General features: G+C 45.8%; 1 protein-coding gene across 2 annotated transcripts in view; it reads right to left on the bottom strand.

The window, feature by feature from the left end:
• Positions 1-580: 580 nt before the first annotated feature.
• The window catches only part of LOC108936217 (ubiquitin carboxyl-terminal hydrolase 2-like), a 28851-nt gene continuing 3191 nt past the window's right edge, over positions 581-26240 (bottom strand). Inside the window, exons 3-14 of one of the 2 annotated variants that reach the window (XM_029250930.1) lie at positions 23031-23748; positions 6417-6467; positions 5741-5864; positions 5475-5586; positions 4865-4975; positions 4037-4101; positions 3849-3952; positions 3606-3686; positions 3287-3365; positions 2847-2954; positions 2599-2719; positions 581-2040 (exon numbers count right to left, since the gene is read on the bottom strand). In XM_029250930.1, coding sequence (XP_029106763.1) covers positions 1956-2040; positions 2599-2719; positions 2847-2954; positions 3287-3365; positions 3606-3686; positions 3849-3952; positions 4037-4101; positions 4865-4975; positions 5475-5586; positions 5741-5864; positions 6417-6467; positions 23031-23705 — 1716 coding nt within the window. In that variant the 5' untranslated portion in view covers positions 23706-23748 and the 3' untranslated portion in view covers positions 581-1955. Of the gene's footprint in view, positions 2041-2598; positions 2720-2846; positions 2955-3286; positions 3366-3605; positions 3687-3848; positions 3953-4036; positions 4102-4864; positions 4976-5474; positions 5587-5740; positions 5865-6416; positions 6468-11090; positions 11785-23030; positions 23749-26240 lie in introns of those variants that run through there. The other variant, XM_018755449.2, reaches the window with a different exon arrangement.

Genomic DNA, 26240 nt, shown 5'->3' with positions numbered 1-26240 from the left:
TCCACTGTAAGAATAACTCAGTGTACAGAGGGGTGAATCCATGGTCATCAGCAGCTCATTTGTGAACAATTTAGAGAAATGTAATCGGGGGGTGCGGTGGCGCAGTGGGTTGGACCGGGTCCTGCTCTCCAGTAGGTCTGGGGTTTGAGTCCCGCTTGGGGTGTCTTGCAATGGACTGGCATCCCCTCCTGGGTGTGTCCCCTCCCCCTCTGGCCTTACACCCTGTGTTGCTGGGTAGGCTCCGTGACCCTGTATGGGACAAGCGGTTCAGAAAATGTGTGTGTAATTTTTCTAATTATAGTTGTCTATTGTTACAGCATAATGTTTGAGACATTAATATTGTAACGACCTGCGTTACCGAGAGTTTCAGTGGGAACTGTGGTTATTGTAAATAGTTGAATTATAGGAAAAATTTAAGTGTTCAGCTCCTGGGGGAGACTTACGGGGAATGTAATGGTGTGACTGTTTGCCAGCAAGAAAGGGAGAAAGCCTGAGGGCGCTAAGCAGGCTGAGAAGGCTGGCTTGAGATAAAGGTCCTTGAGGAAAAGGGGTCCTTGGACCGAGAGCATTATTTCCCTGTGTCGGTGTTCTAATAAACGTTCGTCATGAACACCTTCTGTGTGTCCTTCTTCGCCCCATCCCAACCCAGAGCGCAGCACACCACAATATTACTGCACCGCACGTATCTTGCTTGGCACCGCTACCTTATCACATTTTTTTGCATAACAGCAGCTTTCACTCAGAGGTTAGTATAGGGACTGTTTATAGAGCTGTATAATAACTAGAACAACTGAGATTAAGTACTGACAAGTACAGCGGAAGCATCATTTCTCAGGGTACAAACATTTAACCTCTTCACCTTCTTCTCCATAGGAGTACTTGCTGGTCAGCAGCTCTGTTAGACAAAAATGAGGACACAAACCCTGTGAAGCATTTTTCTTGAAATTAATTTATATATATATATATTTATTTGACTGCTCCTGTTAAAAAGTGTGACTCATCACATTACTTCAGAAAGCGTCAAAAAGTATCCTTTGTTTAGCTTATTAAATTAACCAGAAACAGTAATGGGTCACATTCAGCACCACTGCATAGTACATTCTCGGTATTGCATCGTCATATAAAAATATTCATACGCAGCCACACAGAACCACACACCCATCTTCTTACACATATGTAATTGTATGTGTGTGTTTTTAAAACATTCTTTCAGTGCAGTACAGTGGCATGAGATTTATTTTAAATTAGGTATCCTTTCATTCACAGCAGTTCTGTAGCAGCCACACGATGATATTAAAAAAAACAGAGACCAACTCCCAGCCCGAGGCGGGCACCCCCGTGGCTCAGCACTCCATCCACAGCCGCGATTGGGTGGGAAATAGGGGGTGATTTCAAACAGCCCAACGAAGAAAGAGTAAAACCGAGGGGGAGGGGACTAGAATGGTGAGAGATGACGAACAGACTGTGTAGAGAGGCGCGAGCGCGGTGGAACAAGCAGGCAGGGATAAGGGCATGAGCTTGTACTGAGGATACAGGCCTGCCATGTCATCTCAGCAGAGGGCGCCACAGAGCTGTCCAGGTTATGCAGTTTGGGCTTTAGGGTTAGGGCTAAAGTAAACAAAGAACCAAAAATAGATCTAAAAGGATCTCTTGTGTCCATGGTGATGTTACGAAGGAAGGTGGTGCAGCTCGAGCAAGAGTTCCTGTCGCAGTGCATAGAGACGGACCTCCAAGACGGAGATGGAGCTGTCCTTGTTATTGCCAGACAATGCTCCCCCTTCCATTGGCCACCTGTACGGGACGGATGTTCAACTCCTTCACAGTGTGAGCAGCCTCCAGTCATGGTTGGGGTGGAGGGGGTCACTAAAGGAGCGGATAAACCGCACCCCCTGTCTGTGAGAGCAGGCCAAAGTAGGCACCAGGCTCACATTCCAACGGATTTCTTCCGTCTCATCTCACATCCTAGAGCAAGACGCCAGCTCATAGAACAGCACATAGGCATCGCTGCTCCGCACTTGGCTGGAGGACATTGGCGTTACTCTGCAGGAGAGGTGGGAGGAGAGAGAAAGAGAAGTGGGTGAGTCAGAGGCAGCAGAAAGACACTGCAGCTGTGTGGGAATTATGGGAGGCGGGCAGCACAGGTGTACAGGCAACAAATCGTTGCAGAAGAGCTTCACCGGTGGGTGACCGATGTGTGCAGCAGCCCAAATGGAACAGGGACTACATGTATAACATAGGGTAGCAGGCACTGTAGTGGTTCCAGTTGCCGCCAGGACTCAGGTTCAAATCCCACCACTTGCTGCAGTACCCAGGAGCATGGTACTTATCCCAATTTTCTGTTGTAAAAATTACCCTGCTGTACAAATTGTTAAAATACTGTATTTAACATAACATTTTAAGTTGCTTTGGAGAAAAAGCATCAGCAAAATATATACATGCAGCAGCTTTAAGACCGGGAACAGTCCAATGAGCTTGATAAAGACATTCTAACAGTAAGTGGAGGAGAGCTGAAGGGGGAGAGCGAGGCACTGTGAGCCTACAGTGTGTAGGTGTGTGACCCATGGCTGCTCCGTGAGAAAACAGGCCTTAAAGGCTCACCTAGAATCGTTGAAGCTGTACCACTCTCCCAAGGTGGGGTTGCGGCAGTAGGCTGTGTAGTGCCCACCCAAGGTGGTGCCTGAGTGATTGGACACTGCGTACAGGTTGTACACGGCATTAACTGGAGGAAGACAAGACAGACAGAAATAATTACTACCGCTGCCCAACACTGCAGCACTGCCTCTGATGGCTCAGAATCATTTTGAGAAAGTGAATGCCAGGGGCGAGAGTGGATTCTGGAAACTCACCGCTGTTGTCAGAGGCAAATTCCCTGAGATCCAGATCCTTCAAGGGGAAGTTGACAAATGTGGACAGCTTACTGGTTCGGACACGTGCTTCAGAGAAACGTTTCAGATCTTGACGAGGGCGTCAGTCAAGGACAAAAGCTTATGGAGTTTTCCGTGTTCTGATTCTCACTTCCATACTCACACACACACTGTCTGAAACCGCTTGTCCCCGAGAGGGGTTGCGGCGGACCAGAGCATAACCCGGCAACACAGGGCGCAAGGGCTGGAGGGCGAGGGGACACACCCAGGACGAGACGCCAGTCCGCCACAAGGCACCCCTGGTGGGACTTGAACCCCAGACCTGCCACTGGAATACTCTTGAGGAACAATGTTTTCAAAGTGCACACACCTGTTTAACATGTAATACCACTAAATTCTTTAGTGCTCTAAAGAAAGGATACGAAGCACCAAGATCCTGGGGAACTTCTGGATGGTGAATTTCTTTGTACATTTTCTCCTTGCTTTACATCTGTGGCATGTCTGCAAGAGCAGGAATACACAGATATCTATAAAACAACTTACAAAGAACTGTTCAGGTACTAATGTCTTGCAAAATAAAATTGCTCTGCTGCACAACATCACTGCAGAAATCATGACATGATAACTCATACCACGCACACATGATTGAACGCTCAGTGGTCAGTAGCGGAGCAGCAGCCCCACACCCCACTGGAAAGTGAGCTTTTGTGGTGAGTAACAATAGAGCCCAAAGGAACTCACGGGCTTTTCATCCCCATCTAGCATATCCTCCTTTGTGAAGAGCCTCATGCAGTCCATCAGAGTCACCTCCCCGTAGCTCTTCTAGAGAGGAAAAATAAAACGCACAAAACATTACCCACTGTTGCCCGGAAGGACAGATTAACCGCATCCCCTGCTCTTCTGGTTATCCTTTAGTTACCCTTGCTAACTGTGATATTCCACACGACGGGTACAAACACTGGGACGCTGAGGTGGGGGACGTACTTTGGCGATTGGCAGAGAGAGGTCCCAGAATGGGTCAAAGACCGTAGAGCAGTATCCACATTCGCTGCATGTCAGTGTGCTCTTCAGCTGGCCCACAAACAGGTCTGTGTGGAGAAGACGTGCATGAGCTTATGTCCTGCGCGAGGGCAAGAAAAAGCGGGGACGGTGGACTAAGGACAAACACTTACCCACCACTCTGCTGTCCTCTCTCTCCAGGTACTTGTTCCACATTTTCTTCCCCTTCTCATCGTCACTGCAAGCAGGAGAGAGGAAAAGCGTTGGCTGATGTCATCGGGAGCAGAGAGTGACACACCTCTGAGACATACCTAAGAGGTATACCGCCCAACCTGCTTTTCAGGTGTCCTGTATTGAATGTACTGTAGAGCAGAGGTGCCCTGTTTTGTCAGTTAGGGCTGCCCTGTGCTGCACCCTTTCAGGCATCAGCAATGCCAAATTCCTTCAGCAATCCTGTAAGGACTTGGCCGGACTAATACACGCTTACATAACATTGCAAGAGGAACCGAGCAACAAAGCGCTCAGCTTGCGTGACAAGTGGAAAAGAACTGACGGCTCTAGTGAATTTCAATGGACCATGTAAGCTGCCGCAGAAATGCCGGAGTGACGGTATGCTCTAACTTTATGATTCTGACTACAGGAAACTATATTATTTTAGAGTTTAAAGTATGAGGCCGATGCTTTTTATTCTGTTTAAATTTACATAGCATTTCTGTGTATAATGTTACTTTCATATTATGCTGCATTTCTTCCATTTACATTTAGCGGCAAAAGTTCATCCTATCAAGTATCAATCATCGTTGTTATTGTTAACAGCTTTTTCAGTGCTGGACTGCTGTGGTCTGGAGCCTGTCCCAGAAGCCCCGTACTATGAGGCATGGTATGTCCTGGACGAGACACCAGTCCACTACAGTACTGTTACACAGTAAAATGTATATTTAAAGGTATGCATACTTATGCAGCACAGCTCTACGCTGGATTGACATGGTGCTGGTACTTACGCCAAGTGGTCCCAGTCTTCTGCGTGGGCTCGTGGCCTCACAGTGATACGGTTCACCTCGTTGTGAAGGCCATCCAGCAAGAATCGCAGAAACTCCTGTGCATCCTGCTGGCTGAAGCACACAGAGTGTATGTGTGTGTGTGTGTGTGGGGGGGGCAGTGCTTGGTGAAGCCAACCTTTGCAACAGAGCAGCATGATGGACAGCTACAGGCCCCTCACCAAAACCCCTCAGTCCAACGTATTACATAACAGCCCTCTTTAGCAGCACGTCCTCTTACATAATCTGCCCATAATAGCTCCCTCTGTCATCGCTCGATTTACCACATGACATTGCAGGAGAATAAAAAATAAAAGTCTCCAGAAATAAGATGCTGAGATGAAAATTCAGTGTTGAGATTCTTTGTTTCAAAGACCAAAGAGTAAATTATTTTTAAAAATGTTCAGCCTACTTGAAAAATCTGGATTGAATGTAATTATACATACAAAGAAGATGGTTAAAATTGTTTTAAAAAAATCTTCAGTTATGAGAATTGTTTTAATAGAACAGGTAAAAAGCAATGTATCAAATTAACAGTGTGTTTTTTTTTCCTCGAGATGGGGATGCCACTTACTTGTAACCCACAAATCTAGGAGCATACTTCTGGATCTGGGTTTTGAACTCAGAGGGACTGACCGCCTCGCTGCTTGACGACGTCCACAGGGTCTGTATGAGCTTGGCAAACTCTGGTGGGGCCAAAGAGGAAGCAAGTGCATGTCAGAGCCTGGCGGCAGGACCGTGTCATTCAACCAAATGACCATATCTGCACAACAAAGATCGAGGGTGGGTTGTGATGAAACTGGGATCCGTGGCGAAACGGAGCTAAGCCTGTGTCCTCACCTTCCATGAGTGTGGTGTGAGTGCGGCTGTTGCTGTTGAGGTCTCGGCGGTGGGAGCTGTGCAGACAGTAGTCCCGCAGGTCACGCGTGTTACTCAGGCACTGCAGGATGGAGTTCATGAAACACTGTCGGGAAAAGAGGACTTATAGGTTAGATTCTATCAAAGACCTCCATAAAGGGAAAATCAGCAAGGCCTCCCCAAGGAAGTAAAAGTCCTTTAACCAGTACGGTACATGCTGCTTTGTCCCATCCAACACTGGCACACCTGAGGACCTGTCATGTCATGGAAGTGTCCCCAATCTAATAGTTGTGATTAGTGCTGTCACAAAAAGGAGGAATAACTATATTTATAGGTTCCATTTTTCTACTGAATTTTTTTAAACGTGTTCTATGCTGTTGCCTCAGAAAAGACCATTCCCTTTTCTTGAGCACAACACAAATTTGTAGCTAGTAGCCCTTTGTAGGGCAAATATAAAGAAATACCCAACTGTTGGCACCCTTCAAACAAATGTCAGTGGTCTGAGAACATTTTATCCTCTGTGCGGCCGCACGCTGGGGTTCTTTCCTGTCCTATATGGCCAGCTTATTGCAGGGACCCTTAAGTGTTGCTGTTCACGAGCAGTGCCGCTCTACTTTCTTCGCCTCTGTGGTCCACGGCGGCCCAGCGGAAAACTCACCGTGTTCCCCAGGTTCCGTAATCCCACCAGCCCCTGCGGACTTTTTGAGTTCTGTAGATGCAAACAGACGGAAAAAAGGTCATCAACAATAAAACGTAAAGATATGCAAGTTCAGAGTGTTAAGAAAGAATGCCGGAGAAACTGGCCCTGTGACTAATGTAACGTTTGAATCGGAAACCTTTTACCATGCACATATACACTTAGGACCTATGGCTTCCCACGGAGTGAGTCACATCCACATTGTGGAAGGCCCGGCCGTGGGTGAGACAGGTCAGAAACCTGACACAGCACTGTGTCTTTCCAGGGAACTGCACCCCTGTCACTGATGACACAGTGGAAAGACATCAAGTCCAACCCACCATCTAAACTGGCACGCACACACACACCTCACTAAGGCTGATGGGAGAACATCAGCAATGGGAGAGTACAGGACACTAACAATGTTTTTGCTGGTTTCCCTGGTCCGCGAGGAGACAAGGCGGCCTGTGATAGGTTTTCATCAATCAAGGGAAGCTCATAAAACCTGTTTTGACAAGTATACAAGAATGGTTTACATTTCTGTCAAATCTGCACAGAGTCCCTTACATAAGTAAATTTTATTCACCATTTAACAATGACACGTCTCAAATCATGTCCTCACCGGTAATCTGCGTGAGTGAGATTTGCAAAGAAAAAAAAGTGCCATATTTACATTGATTTGTAGCTTTCAAGCTATTATTGCACGATTTTTTTAAAGCACTGATGACGGCAGACTGCCAGGAGAAGTGCGAGGTAAAACATGAATTTGAAATGAATCAGGATTTGATTTCCCCTGGCTTGTGACGCACTTCCTGCGTGCTTTTGAGGAGCCACAGTGATGTGGGTGCGTGTGTATGTGTGTGTTTGTGTGTGTGCAATCTCTCAGACACTGTCAAAGCAGGAGTCTGTCGCGCCCAAGTGTACGCGTAATGGCGTAAAGGCCCAAAATAGCCACCACCCCCCTCCACCGTCCCCAGCCCTGCAGTTCCATTTAATCGTCTCCTGTGTGCCAGCAACGCCAAACTGGTCCCTGCAGCTCGCCCTTCTCAGCCTCTCCAAGGGGACTGTATATGTACAGCTATTTTTACAGTTGCTGGCCAGTGGCTCGGAAACTGCCAGTTTGGGGGTAATAGCGCTGGACCGACCTGGCCCGAGACAGGGGGACAGGAGACGCAAACAAAACCGATCCCAGCTCCACCACATTCTGTGTACACTTTGAAAGAACCAAAAATACACTAGAGTTACCCGGGCATTTATTTCTGTTAGACGCCAATCATCATTTAACATCAGTCGAAATTTATTTAATATACAGGCTTTGATAACGAAATGGAGACATAAACATGTTAAGTTTATTGTTGGTAAAAATAAACTGCTGATGACCAAGACAGATAGAAAAGAATATTACTGGAGAGGATGACAAATGTGAGACACAGGAAAAAAGCTATAAATAATGTTAAAAGTTAGGAATGATCCGGTTCTGTAGAGAGACTGCAGGCTGCCGAACAGCAGACGGATCTTTCGGTCGGGTCCGGTCTGTTGGCTAAAGGAATTCACCGGTTAAGATGACAAGTTACTGGAGCACTGGAGAGGAGCGCCAGTTAAGGTCACACATCGTCCTCTAAAGAGGACGCAAATGTGTCCAAAGCGTCTGTCTAGATGGCTGTGTCTGAAGTCAAAACACTAACATTTCATCATCTCGTCTGCACTCACACACCTTAGAACCATGTTACAGAAAGTGAAACGCTGCACTGGGTGAAGGACACGTGCTACTGTTCTAAAGTGTGTGATGTTTTGTATGTCACATTTCAAGCCAGAAGGTCCTTCGCTGCGGCAGCATTTATCCTTGTCACGAGGCGCTCACCCTGTGGTAGGCCGGTCCTCGAGCTGCCAGTCCTCCATCACAGGAGAGAGAGGGTGGGATTTGGCCCTGTGCACTGCAGCTCTAATCTTCCTGGTGCTCTCTCTCATGCGTGTGCACACACGTGCACACACACCACCCTTTCTCATCTCTCTCACACCACGGCCAGCATGCTTCCCGTGGAGGTGAGGAAAAGCACGGCAGGACATCACCTTTCTCTCACTCTAGCACCTCTCCATCACACTTTATCAATCTCTCTCCCTTGCATAGGTGAAAGTGGGTCACAGTGTACCGGCATCCTTCTGTGTCGGGGAGGGAATAATCCTGCTTTTATAAACCCTAAATACTGGGAGCGGAGCGCTGTGCCACAACCAGAGCTGATCCCAGTGATTATTTGCTATTATATCAGAAATGTGAGAAGGTATACATATCTGGCACAAATTTAAGACTACCTCAGATTCTTTCTGTTGGCAAACTGTTAGAGAAAAGTATCTGATTTTGACAGGCAAAAGGAAGATGATAGTATCATGTCATGTCAGAACTGTCACTAAGCAATGCTATGATTACGGTCTGAGTTGGAGACATGTCAAGGCTTCATGCCAAATCTTCATGACTTACTGCTGTCTCTTATCCAGCCAAAGGACAATGTAAAGTTCAACAGAATAATAGTGAGTTCCAAGGTCACCAAATGAACCAAACTGGAGGGCAGCTCGACACTGCCTGCCAGAACAGTGATCAGTATGTTCTTCTGTGGAATGCAGACGTGATGGCCAGTTGGTGAACACTATTCTAAAAAAAATTGCTTAAGGACTCTGCTATGAGCTCCTGAGAACTCCCCATTCTGCCTAAGAGTACAGTGAGTACTGAAGAAAAAGCCCAATGTGTGACGAGATAGGGTGGAGGCATAGACGTGGGGTGGTGTGAAAGAGTGGTAACATGGTGGTATGAGATGGAGTTATAGCATCACACTGGTCCTAAGAGATTTCTGAACAGTATCCAAGCAGTTGAGAAGGACCTGAACTGCAGTGTCAGTCTGCTCCTCGTTGGCTGGTTGAGTGCTACCTGTAAATTTCTTCAATGATCCTCTGAGACCCCGAGATCTGTGCTTCCCGAAAGACCTACGAATCGGCTTATCTCATCTCATTACATTTCCACTTATTTAGCTGACACTTTTCTCCAAAGTACCTTACGATGTTAAGCTACCTACAATGATTTACCCATTTATACAGCCAGTGACACAACGCTCTTGACAGCCAACTCAACAGCGTCGGCTCACGTCACAAAGCTGTAAAAGTGCCACTATAGGTCCTTATCAGCAGACCTTGAACATATCAGAGGACCTGCACTATCACCTGTTAGAAATAAAGCATTCCTAAGGGGGACAAAAGGAAACCAAATGACATTCCATGCCTTCTGCATACAATCCAGTCCTGTGCCCTTATGAGACAGGGATGACACTGTTACATGTTACATAACTACATGGTTCCTCAACAGCAAAACCAGAGTATTGCTTCAGGCTGGTGCTCCTTCTCATGTTTCCCATAACAAGAGGGAAAACGTGCATCAGCACAAAAGTGTATTCATACAACATTCTAAAATCCCTGAACCTGACAGCAGCAGTGTCAAGCATGAAAGTGCAATATATCTGGGGGAAAAAGAAGGTCTGCTCAATATATCTGGGATTTAACAGTATTAAACATTTAATAACTACCAAACGGTGTAAATTAAATACTTGAGTTAAAAACACTGATATATAGAAATATATGACATGAACTCAAATGGTTAACTGAATGGGATAAGTGTGAAAGATCGAAGGCAATGACTTAAGGTTAAAAGATGTGCGCTTATAAGTATCTTGTAAGCCCTTTTGTGTTTTCATCGTCCTGCGGTTCAGGAAGGAACTTCATTATTTCATAACATACAGGCATAAAACTAAACAATTAACAAAGAGCAATAAGAAAAAAAGCTCTTCTTCACTCTCCACAAGATGACCTTGGCCATAGCATCTGCGGGATAAAACAGGAAAGATCCCCTGTTCAGATGTTATGGAGCTCTGGGATGTCGAGCTACACGTCTCAACAGTCAGGGGCTTAAATCTGAGGCGAATCTGCCGCAGCTCAAAACTGCCCTTCGCCACAATATAATTGTAATGCATGAGGTACGTAGTACGCCAACTGAATGAAAAACACAAAGAACAAGCCGTAATATATACTGTAACACTGAACAGCAACATGAAGTTAAACTATTTTACAAGAATTCCGCACTACAGAGAAAGCAACCGGCTCGCGCCGCGAGTCTATGGCAGCAGACGGTTGGAGGCGGAGCGGGAACGAGAGCACGCGGGGAGGAGAGGCCGCGTGCCGCGACGTCAGCGCGCGTTCCGAAGCGTTCGCTGAGTTACATAATAGCCAACTTCGGGTTCCTTTACCTCCGCGCGTGGGGATGCCTAGCGGCACACTACCCACGGAAACGAAACAATACATAAAAAAGTACATTAAAATACTGTACCAAACACCTACTGTGAACATTATATATATATGCTATGCGAAAGTAATGAACGGCGAAGCATTTAGGTTATTAGTTTATAAATAATTACACAACCTGTACCACTTCCTCCGCAAAGTCAAAGGAATATCGCACACAGAAAAAAAAAACCTACTAGGCTACGACTGGTACGAGCAGTTCCTCTGGAGCCTAACAGTTACTCGTCCCAACGGTGGGAGCATGAAGGAGGTGTCACTTGATGATGGAGCCGAGGGCGCAGCGGGGCGACTGCGCACACGCAAACACTCACTCACCTTGGCTTGGTTGATGAGGAGTCCCACGAACGTGGATACGAGTACGGAGCCCGACACCGTGGAGCTCTTGCGCCGAATGTCGTGTTTTAGGAAGGGGAAGGCGGCGGCCGGTGGCTCCTCCGGGACGGTCACTGTGTACGACTGTCGCAGGCTGGGCATCGCGGCGGAGAGGAGGCTCAGGAGCGCAGTGTCGCAAATTCAGAAACGGACTATTTCCCTGTTTTCCAGAAGGGAAAGTTTGGGGACCAGGGTTCGCCGGACGCCCCGTCGTGATGCTGCAAAGCTCTGCCGTGCTCGACGCTGTGATCTATGTGTCCATCGGCAGCCCCTTGGTTGGTACAAGAAGAGTCTCTCGTTTCTTCGCGATTGTTCTCTCCGAGTCCCCGAGGACACAACCCTGGCCGCCCGCCCGCACGTGTGCAGAGATATTCACTGTGCCGAATAAAAACGTTTCTCAGAAGATGCGGCCAGAGTCGCCTCCGCAACAGTTATTCGTAGGTCACGATCGATGCAAAATAAATTACGAATACATACATAAATAAAGAGAGTTCGTTAATTTGATTGGAAGAAAAAAGCTACGTAAATGTTGCTGAGTAAAGAATAGAGCTATTAGTATCTTGACTGTCTCCGTATTGTGAAGACGGTGAAATAGATGGGAGACGCTGCTCCGCTCGGTTTTACCCCAGACTGCACACGCCCCCCTCGCGCTGGAACAGACGTCAGAGGACGCCTCGTGCGCTGCAGACGTCAGACAGCGGATCGCGAGCTCCAGTCCCATTGACATTCTTAGTTACGGGTCATTTCAGGCGGTCAGAATGTCACCGATTGCTCACTAATTCTGTTGTCCTTGGGGGTTTATTATTATTATTATTATTATTATTATAATAACCCTGTGAGATAAAGCGACATTTTCCGTAACCTTTCATAATTCAAGTCTCAGTCTTTATTTATATTCATACTCACTGTATTATATGCGTGTGTGCGCGCTTTGCCGGTGCAGTGGGTGCAGTACAATTCGCTGTGGTTTTGCAGAGGTAATACTCTGGTTCCGGACTGAACATTTCCACGCAATGACACAGTCTTGGGACCGTCTGGGCTCCTGTGTGTCACTCAGTCCGGCTCACAGACATGCACGTGTCCTCGTGTATTCTCATTTGACACACAGCCCACGTGCATGGGTGTAAACTTAATAGCGGACGATGGGCCATCCTTCCCGGCTTCCGTCTTCCAAAAATACCACGTTTTTTTTTTTCACGTATCTTCTAGATTCTGTAATCACTGAAGGCTCTATGACGTGTCCTCACCTTCTGATAGTAGTACTAAAGTACTGGGTATGTGGAGGTGAGACACATTGCTACCCTGGTCATTATGAACCTCATTACACAATAGTTTTTTATTCCATCTGGCTGTGATTGGAGCATGCAAAACCATATTAATATTGTTTGATTTATTAATCTGTTTGAAATTTCAGGGTTTATATATTATGTGTGCTTAGAAACTATCAACAGCAATGCAAAGTGAAATCAGTGCTTATAATATGAGGCACATTGCTCTTGCTGTGATTGGTCATCTGCTGGCATTATCTTGAACAACTTGCAATTTTTCCAATTACACAGCTGTATTTTTTTAAATGCAGCAATTAAGGTTAAGTTCAGTGCTGAAGGGCTTTGCAGTAGGCATGTACCTAAGACTTGAACCAGAAATCTTCAGGTCACATGGCAGGTTCCTAAAGAATACATTACCAAATACACATTTATTACAATAATAAACACAGTGGATAGAGGACAGCTGTTTCTGGGATTTAAAATATCTGGGCTCATTGACTGTAAAGCTAGCATAAGCTCCTCACATTCAAGACCCAAGGGTCACACTACATATACAGTATATAATGTACGTATTGACAACAGACAGATGGCAGGTAGATGAAATGCAACCTCACTGTACACAAATCAGCAATATGAACCACAGGTCTGACTGAAGCAGCATGGCTGGTAAGAGATGTCTTTCAGTGAACAGTGTTGCATGGCAGCCTGGCAGCATATGGTGGCTCTTATGTCTACTGAGCAGCATTTGATTAATTTTCTTATTTTCCACTGTCTGACTCAAAATTAAAACAAAGTTTTGAAACAGGTTCGTTTCACAGGTACACACCTATCTTGGTTAAAATGTGACTTCCTCTTCATTCTCTTTGAAGCCTGATCAAGGTTCAGAAAGTGAAGCCACTACTACTTGGTTCTACCTGAAGGGATAATCAGAGTGCCAAGTCAGAGAAAACAGAATAAAATTAAGACAGTGGCTTCTGTGCCCTCATAAACTACAGCATTTGCAATCCCTCCAAATGAAAGTAGAAATAATCAAATTAAACCAAATTTATTGCAATCCAGGGCCAGCATAAAGCTCAATTATGGCTCCATAGCTGTACCTTGACCTATAGAACAAACCAGCACCATAGATTGTGTTTCTGTATAATGTCAGGTTTGGCGTATTTCCCTTGTGAGTCACTATGCTTCCCTTTTCCGTTTGAACGATTTTGCCTGAAGTCTAAAGTAGAGTTAAAGGAAAAATACATTGGGAAGGGAGTCCCTCAGAGGGACACCTGCAGTGACAGCTCAGAAACCAATTCATTTTACACTGAGATTGTTGTCAAAAAAGAAGCCAAATCTTTCAGCTGGTACAATACATTCATATATTGAATGGCTCTTAATACAGTGCATACATGCTGCACAATGTACCTCCAGCTCTCCTGGAGGCATGGGCTTTTAATTTCAAAGGTCGCCAGGGCAAAAGGCCATAAGACAATCTGCTGGATGACATTCTGCTCAATGGGCACATTTAGAGGTGCAAGAATAATTTACTGCACACTGAACAATCTCTGGGTTAACCATTAACTACCATGGGTTATTATGCCAGTTTTACACCTATCCCAAGACAACTGCAACTGTACTGGTCAGTAAGTAAGGATGTTTCATCAGCTGAGTGTCAAAGGCCTGGATGTGTCTAGAATACAATTAGAAGACAATAAAATGCAGTGAAATGAATTGTAGCACTTTTGAGGTCTTTTCACATTGGTACATTGGGCATTGATTTAAAAAAAGAAAATTGTATGAATCGATTCATAATTTTCGCGAGGAAGCCGAACTTTCCAAACTCTGTCCAATCTTCTCTAAAGCGCTCTAGTCCCTTCTAAAGAAGGGTTGTACCACAGTCAAAGCAACTACTCTTATCTTAGGAGAGTTCCACCACTTGGATAAGGTGAGTCATCCCAGTTCGCTTCTGAGCGAACAGTGCTGTGCACCAATTGTCCATAAGAAAGCCTCCAGTCAGTTACCTTCCCACATGACAATGCGCAAACCACGGAGAACCCTGTGCATTTCATATATACTCCAGGAATCACTGTTAACCACTCAGTTCAGCATCTGTCAATGGAGGGAAAGCCTCTTTTTCCAATGGCAATGGCGGCATCTGATGCTTTTTTAACTCGGATCATAGCCTCCTGCTTCCTCACATCAGGAGCAGGAAATCTGAAATTTTTACACTTAAGTGATACCAGATGATGACCAAATGTCATTGTCTTCACCTGCAGCACATCGCAGTAAAACTTGGAGAACTCAGACATTTAAAACATCATTAGGACGGTTCATCTCTACACCTCATTTAATTTAACTGAAGGGATTACTAGCCATGCTTTTTTTCCTTTTTACATCACTACTGTGAAGCAGTATGGGAAATGCAAACCATCGATGTGCTTGAGTGGGAAGCCTCTGCAAGAGCTGCTGCTGTCAGCCTAAACAGGCCCGGTTCCTGCTTGCCAGCATGTTTGATGGAAATGCTCCTCCAGAAGATTAAGATTATTTACTTTTAAATGGCTGTCTAAGATAAATAAGGTACCATTTCATGCTGTGACTCCGAGGTGACCTCCAGATGGTGTCATATCAGTCCCAGGTTTGAACAGTAGTTTGGAAGATTGCATGTCTGCAACTAGGGCTTAGTGTTGGGCACGGCAGGTAAGCGCAACGCAGGGTGCTGTGGCAGGCAAGATACGAGTCGGGAAAGTGGGACAGCTTGTCTCGCCCCGCTGATCCAACTCCTTGTGTGTTGGCATTCAAGTCAGCCACTGACAAGCAATGCCTTGCGTATATGTTAACACTAACATCTGAGTGCTTTTGTGGGACAGAGAGCAATCTGGAGATGATCTGAGAAGGAAAACCTGCCCCACCCGACCTCCTTCGACTCGCTGCAGGGTTGGTAAGCAGCAGATGATGAGGTCAGGTGAGACCTGTGACATTCCACATCAAGAGAGCACACGTTTTTAATCCGTTTCAGTGTCTCCCACTGTCACATTAAAATTCTTTTGTTCTTTGAGCAGAGAAATGAAAAGCTGCCAAAGCAGATAATAGGCTTGTACGGTTTGCAGTACCTAGACATATCTTGATTCTACGTCACACACAAGTACACTATATACGCAAGAATGCTGCTATCATCCTTTGCTGTACTTTTTGGTATTTAATGCAAGTTGAAATCGGCTGTTAGAAACACCGTTGCCAGCTTTTGTGTAACGTTATCGGATCTGAGTCAAGGTAACTTGGCTCATAAATGGTAACTTATCATTATCAAGTCACCATTTATGAGCCATTTCAGCAAGTTGAAGACTTGAGTTTACAGCAGGAGAACCAGGGCCAAGTGCAGCAATATAATTACAGCGACAACTGCAACCTAATATACAAATCAGGGCAGCGGTTCATTGCGTACACTTCAATCTCACTGCAGTGTACAGTACAAAATACAAATGACCAATTAGAGAGAAACGGCAGCTGGTGATAATGCAGAGCAAAGTGCGGCCCGAGTCCGACGGGCATGCCAAGGTATGCGTCAAGGAGACGCTCCACTGGGTCCCTACCTGTGTGTGCACAACAAACAGCTCAGGGACACTGTGTATTCGCATCCACCCATGTCCTCGTGTGGCCCGGCGATTACAGGAGGTTCTCGATTTACGACGGGGTTCTGTTCCGATGACCTTGTTGTAAGTGGACTTTGTCATAAGTCCCAAATCCTCATACTGTATTATATAATCCATAAGGTATATATGGATATAAGTATGAACAATTAACATGCATGAATGCTATGTTGTATAATACTATTTTATATTTTTCCTTAATTTTACACATTACCCCTGTTAAAATTATACTAAAATAGAATAATAATAATGATATAAATAGAATTTTCTATTTTCATGCTGCACTATTATTTTTACTTTAATTTCTAAATCTATTTTTCTTTGCTGCACCACCAGAATTCTCATGTTTTCGCTTGCCAGCGATTGTGTCGAAAAAAGGTAACTTGAAGGGAACCACAAATGACACACTGTGTCAATAAAACCATTTGGTAAATGAAACATAACCGCTGAGAGAAATAGTGACTGAGTCGATAAGAAATATGAGCGCTTTGAGCAGTGTGGTTGTCCAGTGCTATCGTACAGCAGATCAAGTGGTCATTGTTAGATGTTTCGACCAAATACAATATATTTGATAGGACAGTAGGGGGTGTGGTGGCGCAGTGGGTTTGACCACAGTCCTGCTCTCCGGTGGGTCTGGGGTTCGAGTCCCGCTTGGGGTGCCTTGTAGCGGACTGGCGTCCCGTCCTGGGTGTGTCCCCTTCCCCCTCTGGCCTTACGCCCTGTGTTGCCGGGTAGGCTCCAGTTCTCCATGACCCCGTATGGGACAAGCGGTTATGAAAATGTGTGTGTGTGTGATGGGACGGTCGTCATAAGTCGCATACGTGGTAAGTCAAGTCCTGTATTATATGCTTGAGAGCCCAGAGCTGGCCAAAAATGTAAGCACAAGTTTGAACTGGGATGATTTTTTTCCTTTTGTACAGTAAAGCACTATAAATCTCTACCGCTATGTGACTGAGTGCTAACCTTTTCAAGTCCCGTACGCCTGGACGACCTTCAGTCTACTCATGTCATGTGCTTCTGATAAGAACAACTACATTCCATTCCATGTGAAAACCAAGGTTTCGGAATGCTGGTCAAGTGACAAGAACCCACAGGAACACTTCCTCATGTCCATACATATTCATATGCCCAGGGGAAAGGGAACACAAGTCGTGGCACCGTGTTGCAAAACATCTACTGATGTAACAGTAAGAAGATGCAGTAAGAGAGTAAAAAAGCTGTGATTCCCACTGCAGGTCGCAGTACCCAGCTGGCTCTTTTTTCTGTGACACCGGAAACTAACAGCCAGAAGCAAGTCCTTAGTTCTCCAGGTTATTTTTTTTTCTTCCCTCTGGTATCTTTACTGTTCATTTAGAATTCGGTACACTTACTGAAGGTAGCAGCTAGCAGCAGAACTGAACTCCTTCTTAGGTTCGACGGAGCCGAGAGAAGAAGACAATTGCCCAGGTCGTGTGGCTGGCCGGCGCCGTTAATGCGGGGACAATGCGAGCGCTGGCGGGGAGGGGCTTAACGGAGCCGCCACGAACCAGCGGCGAGCCCCGCAGCACACAATATCGCCGCTGTACCCAGCTGCTGCTGCGATCACGCCACATGATGGACACTTCTTAAATGTTACATAAAGACAAAAGGCTTTTTAGGCCACAGCAAAAGGAAGAAAAAAAAAAACACCCCACACTATTTTCTGTGTTAATACCACATACCCTTTCGATGCATCTGTCAAATGTTAAAATACGAAAAGTTCCACATAAAAAAGCTACAATAAAATAAATGACGTTAATGAATTCATGCACTGTTAAGTATTTGTTAAAGAGAACAAATACAAACAAATATAATAAAATATATATCATTACGTACACAACGTAGAAATATATTACGCGCGGCACGAAGTACCTTGAAAAACACGGCTCTTATTTTGGGCTACACAAACCTTGTCCTCAATTTTAGCCCTTCAGGTAACTTGTCTGTAGCGCTGACACGGGAAAGTTAAGGACATGACTCCCCAGGGTCTGTCTGAAGAGCTCAGACAGGAACATTAAGGACAGAGACCCCCTCAAGGTAGCTGTGTGCAGCCAGAGACAGAGAGAAAAGCCACAGTGAGACACATACACCACGAGAGCCTGTGTCTTGTCACAAACTGGGGGACAATCCTTCTCCCTCCCCATGCTTCCACCAGCAGGAGTGTGAACTGCATCTTCAGAGCTCTGCGCTGCCCCCCGACTCGCTCCCAACCTCGCCGTGGGCTGCTGCGCAGGGGATGCAAGCAGCGAGCAGCCCTGCTGCTGTTGTGCGGTTGTGCCGGTAGCCGAACAATGGCAACTGACAGCTGGGACACCGCTGAGCCCCTGGATTACAGAGGCTCTGTCTCTTGTCTGAAAATGTGTGTGTATTTGTGTCCGTGTGTGCCTCTGTAACCCCAAATGGCCCGAACATGGACTACAGCTCAAGCTAGCTGTCGCGAGCAATCAGGTCCGGTTCTTTCCTGGGGTGAAAGAAAGTTTTGGGTTAAATGAGGACAGAGGAATCTTATAAGTGCAATCAGGAATTTATAAGCGGAGAAAGAACTAGAATCTATCGGCTGGACTTCAGCCTCTACAGAGAACTTTGATTCCACTTTTCATTTTTTTTTTTTGATTATAAAAGGACCACTAGTTCTTCTACAGTGTCAGCTTTAGCCACACAGGATCTTGAGTTCATTATTTTTATGGATTTTTTTCAAGAATTTATTAGAATTTCCACTCACGCATATAAGGAACATAATACTGAGAAATTTTAATTGCCATCTATTAAGAAAAATACATAGATATTCTGCACTGGAACATTCTAGAAAAGCAATGAAACAGCAGCCATTTGAAGACTCTAGAAAGCACCAGAACATTCTAGAAAGCACTAGAACATTCTAGACAGTACCAAGATGTTCTAGAAAGTATAATCTCCTAAAGGATGTTGGAATTTTCAGTGCTTGGAACCCGGTGCCAAAATTTGCTACTTTCAAGAATGTGGAATATTTTTCTAAAAACCGACATCTAGTGTGAACTAACACTAAACATATTTTTAATCTAACAAAACTAAATGGAAAATGCAAAAAAAAAAAAAAAACAATTGACGTGATAAAAGTTTTATTATATTGTGTTATATAAATTTCATTGCAATGACATTAATTTCAAACATGGGATGCTGCAGGTGACAGACTTGTGCCTTCATTACTGGCATTCCTGCCTCACCTGAGGAGCACGAGGTACACCGGTATGAAAGGCGGAGGGAAAGGGAACAGGTCTGACTTGGACAGCGCTCATGACCCCACATGAGCTCTTGCTGTTTGCTGCATCAAAGGGGAGGACAACCTGGATATCTCTGCATCGGCAGGTAGCACAGTAATTAAAGACCAACACTTATGATGATAAAGCTGCAGGTTTAATCTCTCGGAGAAGACCTCGCCGCTGTACCAATGACCCAGGTACATGCCTTACATTCTTTGAACTCAACTGTGGAGACCAATGGTTTCCAGCAAGTTGAAGCGCATTGCAGAGGTAAGAACGGCACTAGCGAGCTGCATGTCACAAGACCGAGCCTCCTTGTGACCGCACTGCCATTATAGGGGTGAGATCAAGGCCATCAGAAGAAACTCGTCCGCCGACTTGCGGCCTGTCACTCAACATAGATACGCTTCTTTTGGCCCCCACACAGAGCCTTTGTCCACATCATGGCTGGCAGAGGCCTCTGGAGCGAGGCCAAGGTTGCCACTTCAGTGGCGGCAAGATGATCAAATTACGAGCTTAGGAAAACCGAAACCCCTCGCTACTGTTCACATCATAAGGGGATTACTGGGTCGGGACAGCCCGCAGGTATGTGGGGACAGCCCTTGGGGATGGCTCTGGTGAAAAAGACAGGAAAGGCAATCAAAGGCATGTGGGCAAAATGAGAAAAGGTGCCGCCTAATCGTCCTTGATATAAATCCTACCTGTGTCTTTCACATGCTGCTGTAATGAGGAAACAGCAAGCTGCAGCCTTTAGAGAAGGGTTTATATCTCTCTAGCGGCCACCTCAACAGGCTGAACACAAACCAGCACACACATTTCCAAATCTGTACCATCCATTTCATTAAAGATTTGTATCGTGGTAGTTACCAAACTGGATGCTTAACCAGGGAACAGTACTTTCAAGCGCAACGTGGAACACACTGCCATTGCATTGCGAACAGGCATACTTACTTGATCCTTAAACTGCAAAACATACACATCAGTAAAATTTTAATTTGTTCTTTCAGCTGATGCTTTTATCTAAAGCCACATGCCTTGCTAAGGTACCTAATACATACACACACACACTTTCTGAACTGCTTGTCCCATATGGGGTCACGGAGCCTAGCCGGCAACACAGGGCGTAAGGCCGTAGGGGGAGGGAACACACCCAGGACGGGACGCCAGTCCGTCACAAGGTACCCCAAGTGAGACTTGAACCCCAGACCCACCGGAGAGCAGGACTGTGGTCCAACCCACTGCGCCACCGCACCCCACTCTAGTAAATATTTCCCTGCTATTTAAATGGATAAACCCTAACCCTAAGTGCAAATAGCTTAATATCAATAATTGCTTTGGTAAGAAATGTTAGCTAAATTAATTATTAATAGTAGCAAATCTCTTGTTTCAGCCGTGATTTAATTTACCTTAACTGACATTTGTGGTTGGATGAGACCGTCAATGCGATAGAGAGGAAGTAGGAACTATGTCACTGGTTTTGTTTTGTTTCTGACTGTGTTAATCAACTGATGGTAGGAATATTGGTGTCCATCCGGTACCTACCTTAAGTGGAGTCCAACCACCACCTTTTGAACCCTACTTGTATACTAGCAGACATTGTTTTCAGGGTAATGCAGAGGGCAATATGCTACATTTATCCAGAAAGTAGTCAGACTGACACCAAATAACACAAAACTTTGGATTTTGAGACACCAAGTGTGTATCTTTGTTCTAAAACATTTAGTGCAAGCATCTAATACAAGCCACTCCGGAAAATAAAGTACCCATTATGCAAGTAACATGACAGCAAAATGGATAAAAATGAAATAATAAGCTCCTTGTACAAAAAAGGGTATATATTTAATTTGTTATTGCAGTAGTTTTTTGGTGTGAAGGATGCTGTAATGCAAGGGGTGATAGTCTACTGTAAACAATATAAAAATAAATACCCAGCATAATAAATATATTCAAAGTGAAATTTGTAAACTATTTAAGTACTGGTTTGCAGTTAAGCAAACATATGATGTATGTGAGGGAACAGATCATGTTGTGGTGGCATCCAACCAAACAGGCTCAATATCCTACTTTCCTCCTTGGCAACGCAGCTTCGGTGATCCTTGTAATAGGGTTAACTCCCTCTCTTCAAGAAACAGCCTTATCCCTCAAAATAGCCGTACTTTGCTTACATCATGGCAAAAGATCACACTTTCTGAGCCAGCTGCAATGTAACAGGCCCAGTCACACTGGGATCATCCCCTGTGGGATAACCACGCCACATACCAGAGATCCCAATCAGCTGGTTGATGAGGAAGGTCCATGACAACCACAAACAACAACAATTTATATACAGCTGCATTATTACATGAGTCACGTGCTCGACGTTCTGGTTTAACGGTGAACACCCATCCATAACCGCGCAACTCTGGTAAATGGAATTACGGGAAACCAGTCTCAATGATGCACAACATACCGCAAGTACATTGTGTACCAAGAGCTCGAGGCGAGCATCTGTCATTAGCTATGACATGGATCTAATTGTGCCGTTTTCTCTATCATAAATTGTATACAGTAAATTAAATTTTAAATATGGGGTGTCAAATTTCTCTTCAGGGCTTACACTCTCAACTCAAGCGCCACAGACTGCCTAAACTACAGTTCATCTGTGTTGGATCAGACCTCTTGGTTCAGACACTGCATAGCTGAGTTTGGCTCCAGGATACATATTTTATTTCTTGTAACCTACAATAAGAAGAAAACTGAGCTTCAAGAACACGGACGTAAGTTCCCTGTGACTTACCTGTGGTTTGCGTGCATTACCGCTATTTATTTTACTATTACGACTTTTATGTTTTGTTCTTCAAAACATATTTTATATTTATAAAACACACTTTTAGTAGCGTAGTGGTTACAGCTGCTGCTTTTGCAAGCAAAGGTTGCAGGTTCAAATCCCACCTCCAGTGGCGGTAACCCTTGAGTAAGGTACTTACCCTAAAATTGAACCAGCAATGTAAAATTACCCAGCTATAAACATGGGTAAATACTATAATTTTAGGTGGATTAGGAACATTGTATAGTGCAGCACTGTACTGTCCGGTCATCTGCCAGTCATCACTTTCCTTTAGTGTTTAAACAAACCTTTGCTGCCCCCTTGCGGTCCATCTCCATCAGAGGAAGTGCAGCCGATCCTCACCTTTCCAACATAACTGGCACCAGAAATCTGTTCTTCTTAAATCCAACGTTACTTTTAACATTGAGGCACAGTCAATAACTGCCCAAAACTAGATGCCCTTTGATTCATGCTGCACCGTGCCGCAGCCACGGCGTGACGACAGGTAGCGTTCTTCTCAAACGTATTGTGCTTAGGTTTTAGAATATGTTTGGGAAACGAACCAACTCCAAAGAGCACTGAACCTGCCCTTTATGTCCAGCAGCAAGTTCCTGTTCTACTTGTACCAAGGTACAGGGCCCAGGCCATCCATCGAATGCAAGCACTGCGAGTAAAAGCATGGACAGAGTGTGACCGACACTGTGCTGCTGCTCTCTGCTGCGCTGGAAAGTTTTCCTTTGAGATATGAGCTAAACAACACATACACTCGCCTGACACAGCTGAAGGCAAGGGTAGTCCAAAGGAAAGTGAATACAAGGCATCGGAAAACATATTCTCTTCGATAAAGGGCAGACACATTCCTTCCTGACGAGGAAGGGCAGTAGACATAGCGTCAAGCGTGAGAGATGATCCAGGAGTCTTACCGTGGTTTCTCGGCCAGGAGATGTTGGCCGGCCCACGCTGGCCCTCTCCCAGGATCGGCCCATGCTGCCGATGGCCTCCTGTGTAGAGCTGCGTGAGATGGCATAGCTAGAGCGCCCGCCAAGGCAGGAGTCCATTGCCTCGCTGGGCCGGGTTCGACCGGCCGATCTCGGTCCCTCAATGTTCCTCCGGGCTCCACGGGGTGAAGCGGGGGTGTCGGCGAACCCCAGCGAGGCTAGGTCCCGCGTCAAATCCGTCTGACTCACAGAACGACGACGACCGAGCGGGAGCCGGGGGGAAGCCGCCGGGGAGGCGGAGAGGTAGCCGGGCCGAGCAGGGGAGTGGCTGTAGCTGGGGCAGGCGCCACCCCCGCTCAAGCCGCCGGGTCCGCAGCCCCTCGCTAGTGCACGGCTCAGACTCTCACTGCGTCGGTTGCCCAGGAGGTCTGTCCGGGGCAGCGGACGACCCCGTTCTGGCTCCGGCGACCCACCGCAGTGGCAGTCGCGCCCCGTATTTGTGCTTAGGTAGCCTGGGGAAGTGTAACTGGACGGTGGGCTCTTGTAAGGGAGCCGGTCCCGCTCGCAGCACGAGCCCAGAGTGGAGCCGCAGGAGGAGCCATAATGGCTGGTGTAGGAGGAACCGGTGTAGCGCTTGGCCATGGAGGACATGCGAGACATGCTGGATTGGCAGCCGTAGGCTTGCAGTGGCAGACCACATCGGCTACGGTAGGAAAAAAGAACAGTAAAAGACAGAAATCCTGTGAGTCCTAGTTCACAGTGCCATCCCCAGCAAAGGCATCAATAATCTGTCATCATTACTGGAACTAAAAGAATGATTAGTAGGTAATAGATGTCACACGGTTACAATTCACGATGTTCATCACAACGGGAAAAAAAAAACAACATCAGAGCATTCCACTTGATAAATGTAGAATTAATCAACGATCATGCTGTAGTAGAGATCACCAAAAGGCCTTTCACTGTCCTGGTGGAGGCAAAGTCTCGGGTCTGCAAGTGGCCATCGTCATCTTCCCTCAGAGTGCATTCGTGCTTCTCCCCGGCAAAACAAGCTGGATCGATGAGCGTGCCCTGCTGCAGATGCCTGCTCCGACACACTGTGCTCAGCATTTGGGCTGCAGTGCTCTGGAACAGCACCATAAAAGCCCACAAGAAGTACGCTACCGCAGCAACCAGCACACCGGAAAAAAGCCCGTGGGGCTCGACAGGGCAGTCAGGTCCGACAACTCTCCTCGGGTTTCGCAGCACGGTGCGGCATCAAACCGAAGGGAGCAGCAGATGCGCATCACACAGAAACAACCGGAAGATCTGACATTTGCCAGCCTGCTATGTTTCATCAAGCCATCTCCTCTGTTTCACTTCATCTATGTTATGCAGCAGATGCCTTTACCCTGCTAGTTACTTTCATACATAACTTACTGCTCTAGATTTTACTGTTCGAATTCAGTCAGAGTCTCTTGAGGTGAGAACAGCAGAGGTCCTTTGGGGACTTGAATCTATGACTTTGCTCCATCCTGAAATGAATTTCTAATGAGCTATGTGACTTTAAGTGTTAAAAAGATTGAATAATTTCGTAATTTAACGTTCATTAATAATTCAATAATGACTTCACAACTACGTAATAATTTCATAATTTAGTTTGTCTCTTTGGTATTAAAAAAGCTGAATTTACTACTTGTGATCCAGGTGGAAGGCGCACATGAAGTCACAAATCTGATTTTCCAAGCATTTGTATAACAAGTAAAGAAAGAAGAGGACTGAACAGAATGCACTCAATACCAGCATTGATCCTGAATTAAGACAAGGTCTCTACAAGTAATAAGTTTCACTAGTTTTTCACCGGTGAGATGACCGAGCGAAGGAGAGCGAGCATAGGTGGGCACGCTATTTCTGGGAGACAGAAAGGGTCCCACTCAAGGGAAGAGCCACTTTCTGTGGAGACAGACGGGCTCTTGTTGGCAAGGCACCGCACAATGTGAATAGGCAAAAGTGTCCCGCACTGGGCCCCCTCTGTTTTTGCGGGGTGGCGGAGGGGAGCTCCTGTTTCTTTAACTCCGTTTCCGTCACGGGCCGCGGGGACATCAATAATTCAGCCAGCAGATCCGAAGGGTAGTCAGCGAGCTGGAGGCTGTCCAGCTAAGATGCGCTCTTCAGTGCAGATCCCGGAGGAGGGAGCGGGGGGCGACTGGGCTATGGGAAGAGCCGACACTAGGGGATCCACACGGATTACCAGTGGGCAGAACGATGGCTTTAGGGGAGACCGCAGAGCACCCACAAGGCCACCTTTCAGGGTCAACACGGGGCAAACCAAGAAGGGAAATTGCTTGGCTTACTGCTGGAAGCCTGCTTTTCAATCCACAACAACACTCTTTTCCCAGCTTTCAAATTCATAACAATACCCTTTCCCCAGGAATACTGTCACCAGTTACCCGACGCAGGTCATGCAGAGGGATGGGGCGAAACAGAGACAGGCAGCAGCTCATATATACTGCGTAAAGCATCATTCTGTTCGCAGACTCAAAGCCATATAGTGTAAGCAATATCCTAGAAAGACAGGGCCAAAGTTAAAATGTGACAGGGATGTGTAAACTGTTTTATATCTAAATGAGATAGGTAATTCCAATCTTTGAGAAGAGCCAAGCATGCTGCTTTAACTTTTAGATCAGCCCTTAGCTGCTCAAAACAAGTCATACAGTCATCCATAGACACACGCAGTGCTTCCTCCCTTTTGCTTTCTCCAGAGGTTCCGCTCGCTGCGGTTCCCATGACGACATGCTAACAAGCTTCTTTCCTTTGACACAAACACAGTGCGCCAATGCAGTCTCACTTACCCACTTCGACCAGCACAATGGATGTTTATCGTGGTTTATCACCAGGACATAAGGCTGCTTTATTACCTCACAAAAAGCATCTGGAAGCAAAGAGCGTGTTATTTTTCATCTTGGGAAAGACAACAAAATGCTATAGATTATTCTTCACCATTCTTAGAGAGACACTTTTATACAGGGCATACAGTTTTAAACTCTGCCCATTTACATAGCTGGACATTTCACTGAAAGAGTTCAAGTTAACTACATCACTCATGAATTCAACAGCAGACCTCCCATCAGAGCCCGAACCTGCAACCCTTCCGGTCCAAAGTGTAGATCCTCAATTACTACAACAAGGTTGCACTCTGATATAAATAGCTCCCAC

This window comes from Scleropages formosus, chromosome 4, assembly GCF_900964775.1.
Source record: "Scleropages formosus chromosome 4, fSclFor1.1, whole genome shotgun sequence".
Lineage (NCBI taxonomy): Eukaryota > Metazoa > Chordata > Actinopteri > Osteoglossiformes > Osteoglossidae > Scleropages > Scleropages formosus.
This window is presented reverse-complemented; position numbering and strand designations above follow the sequence as displayed.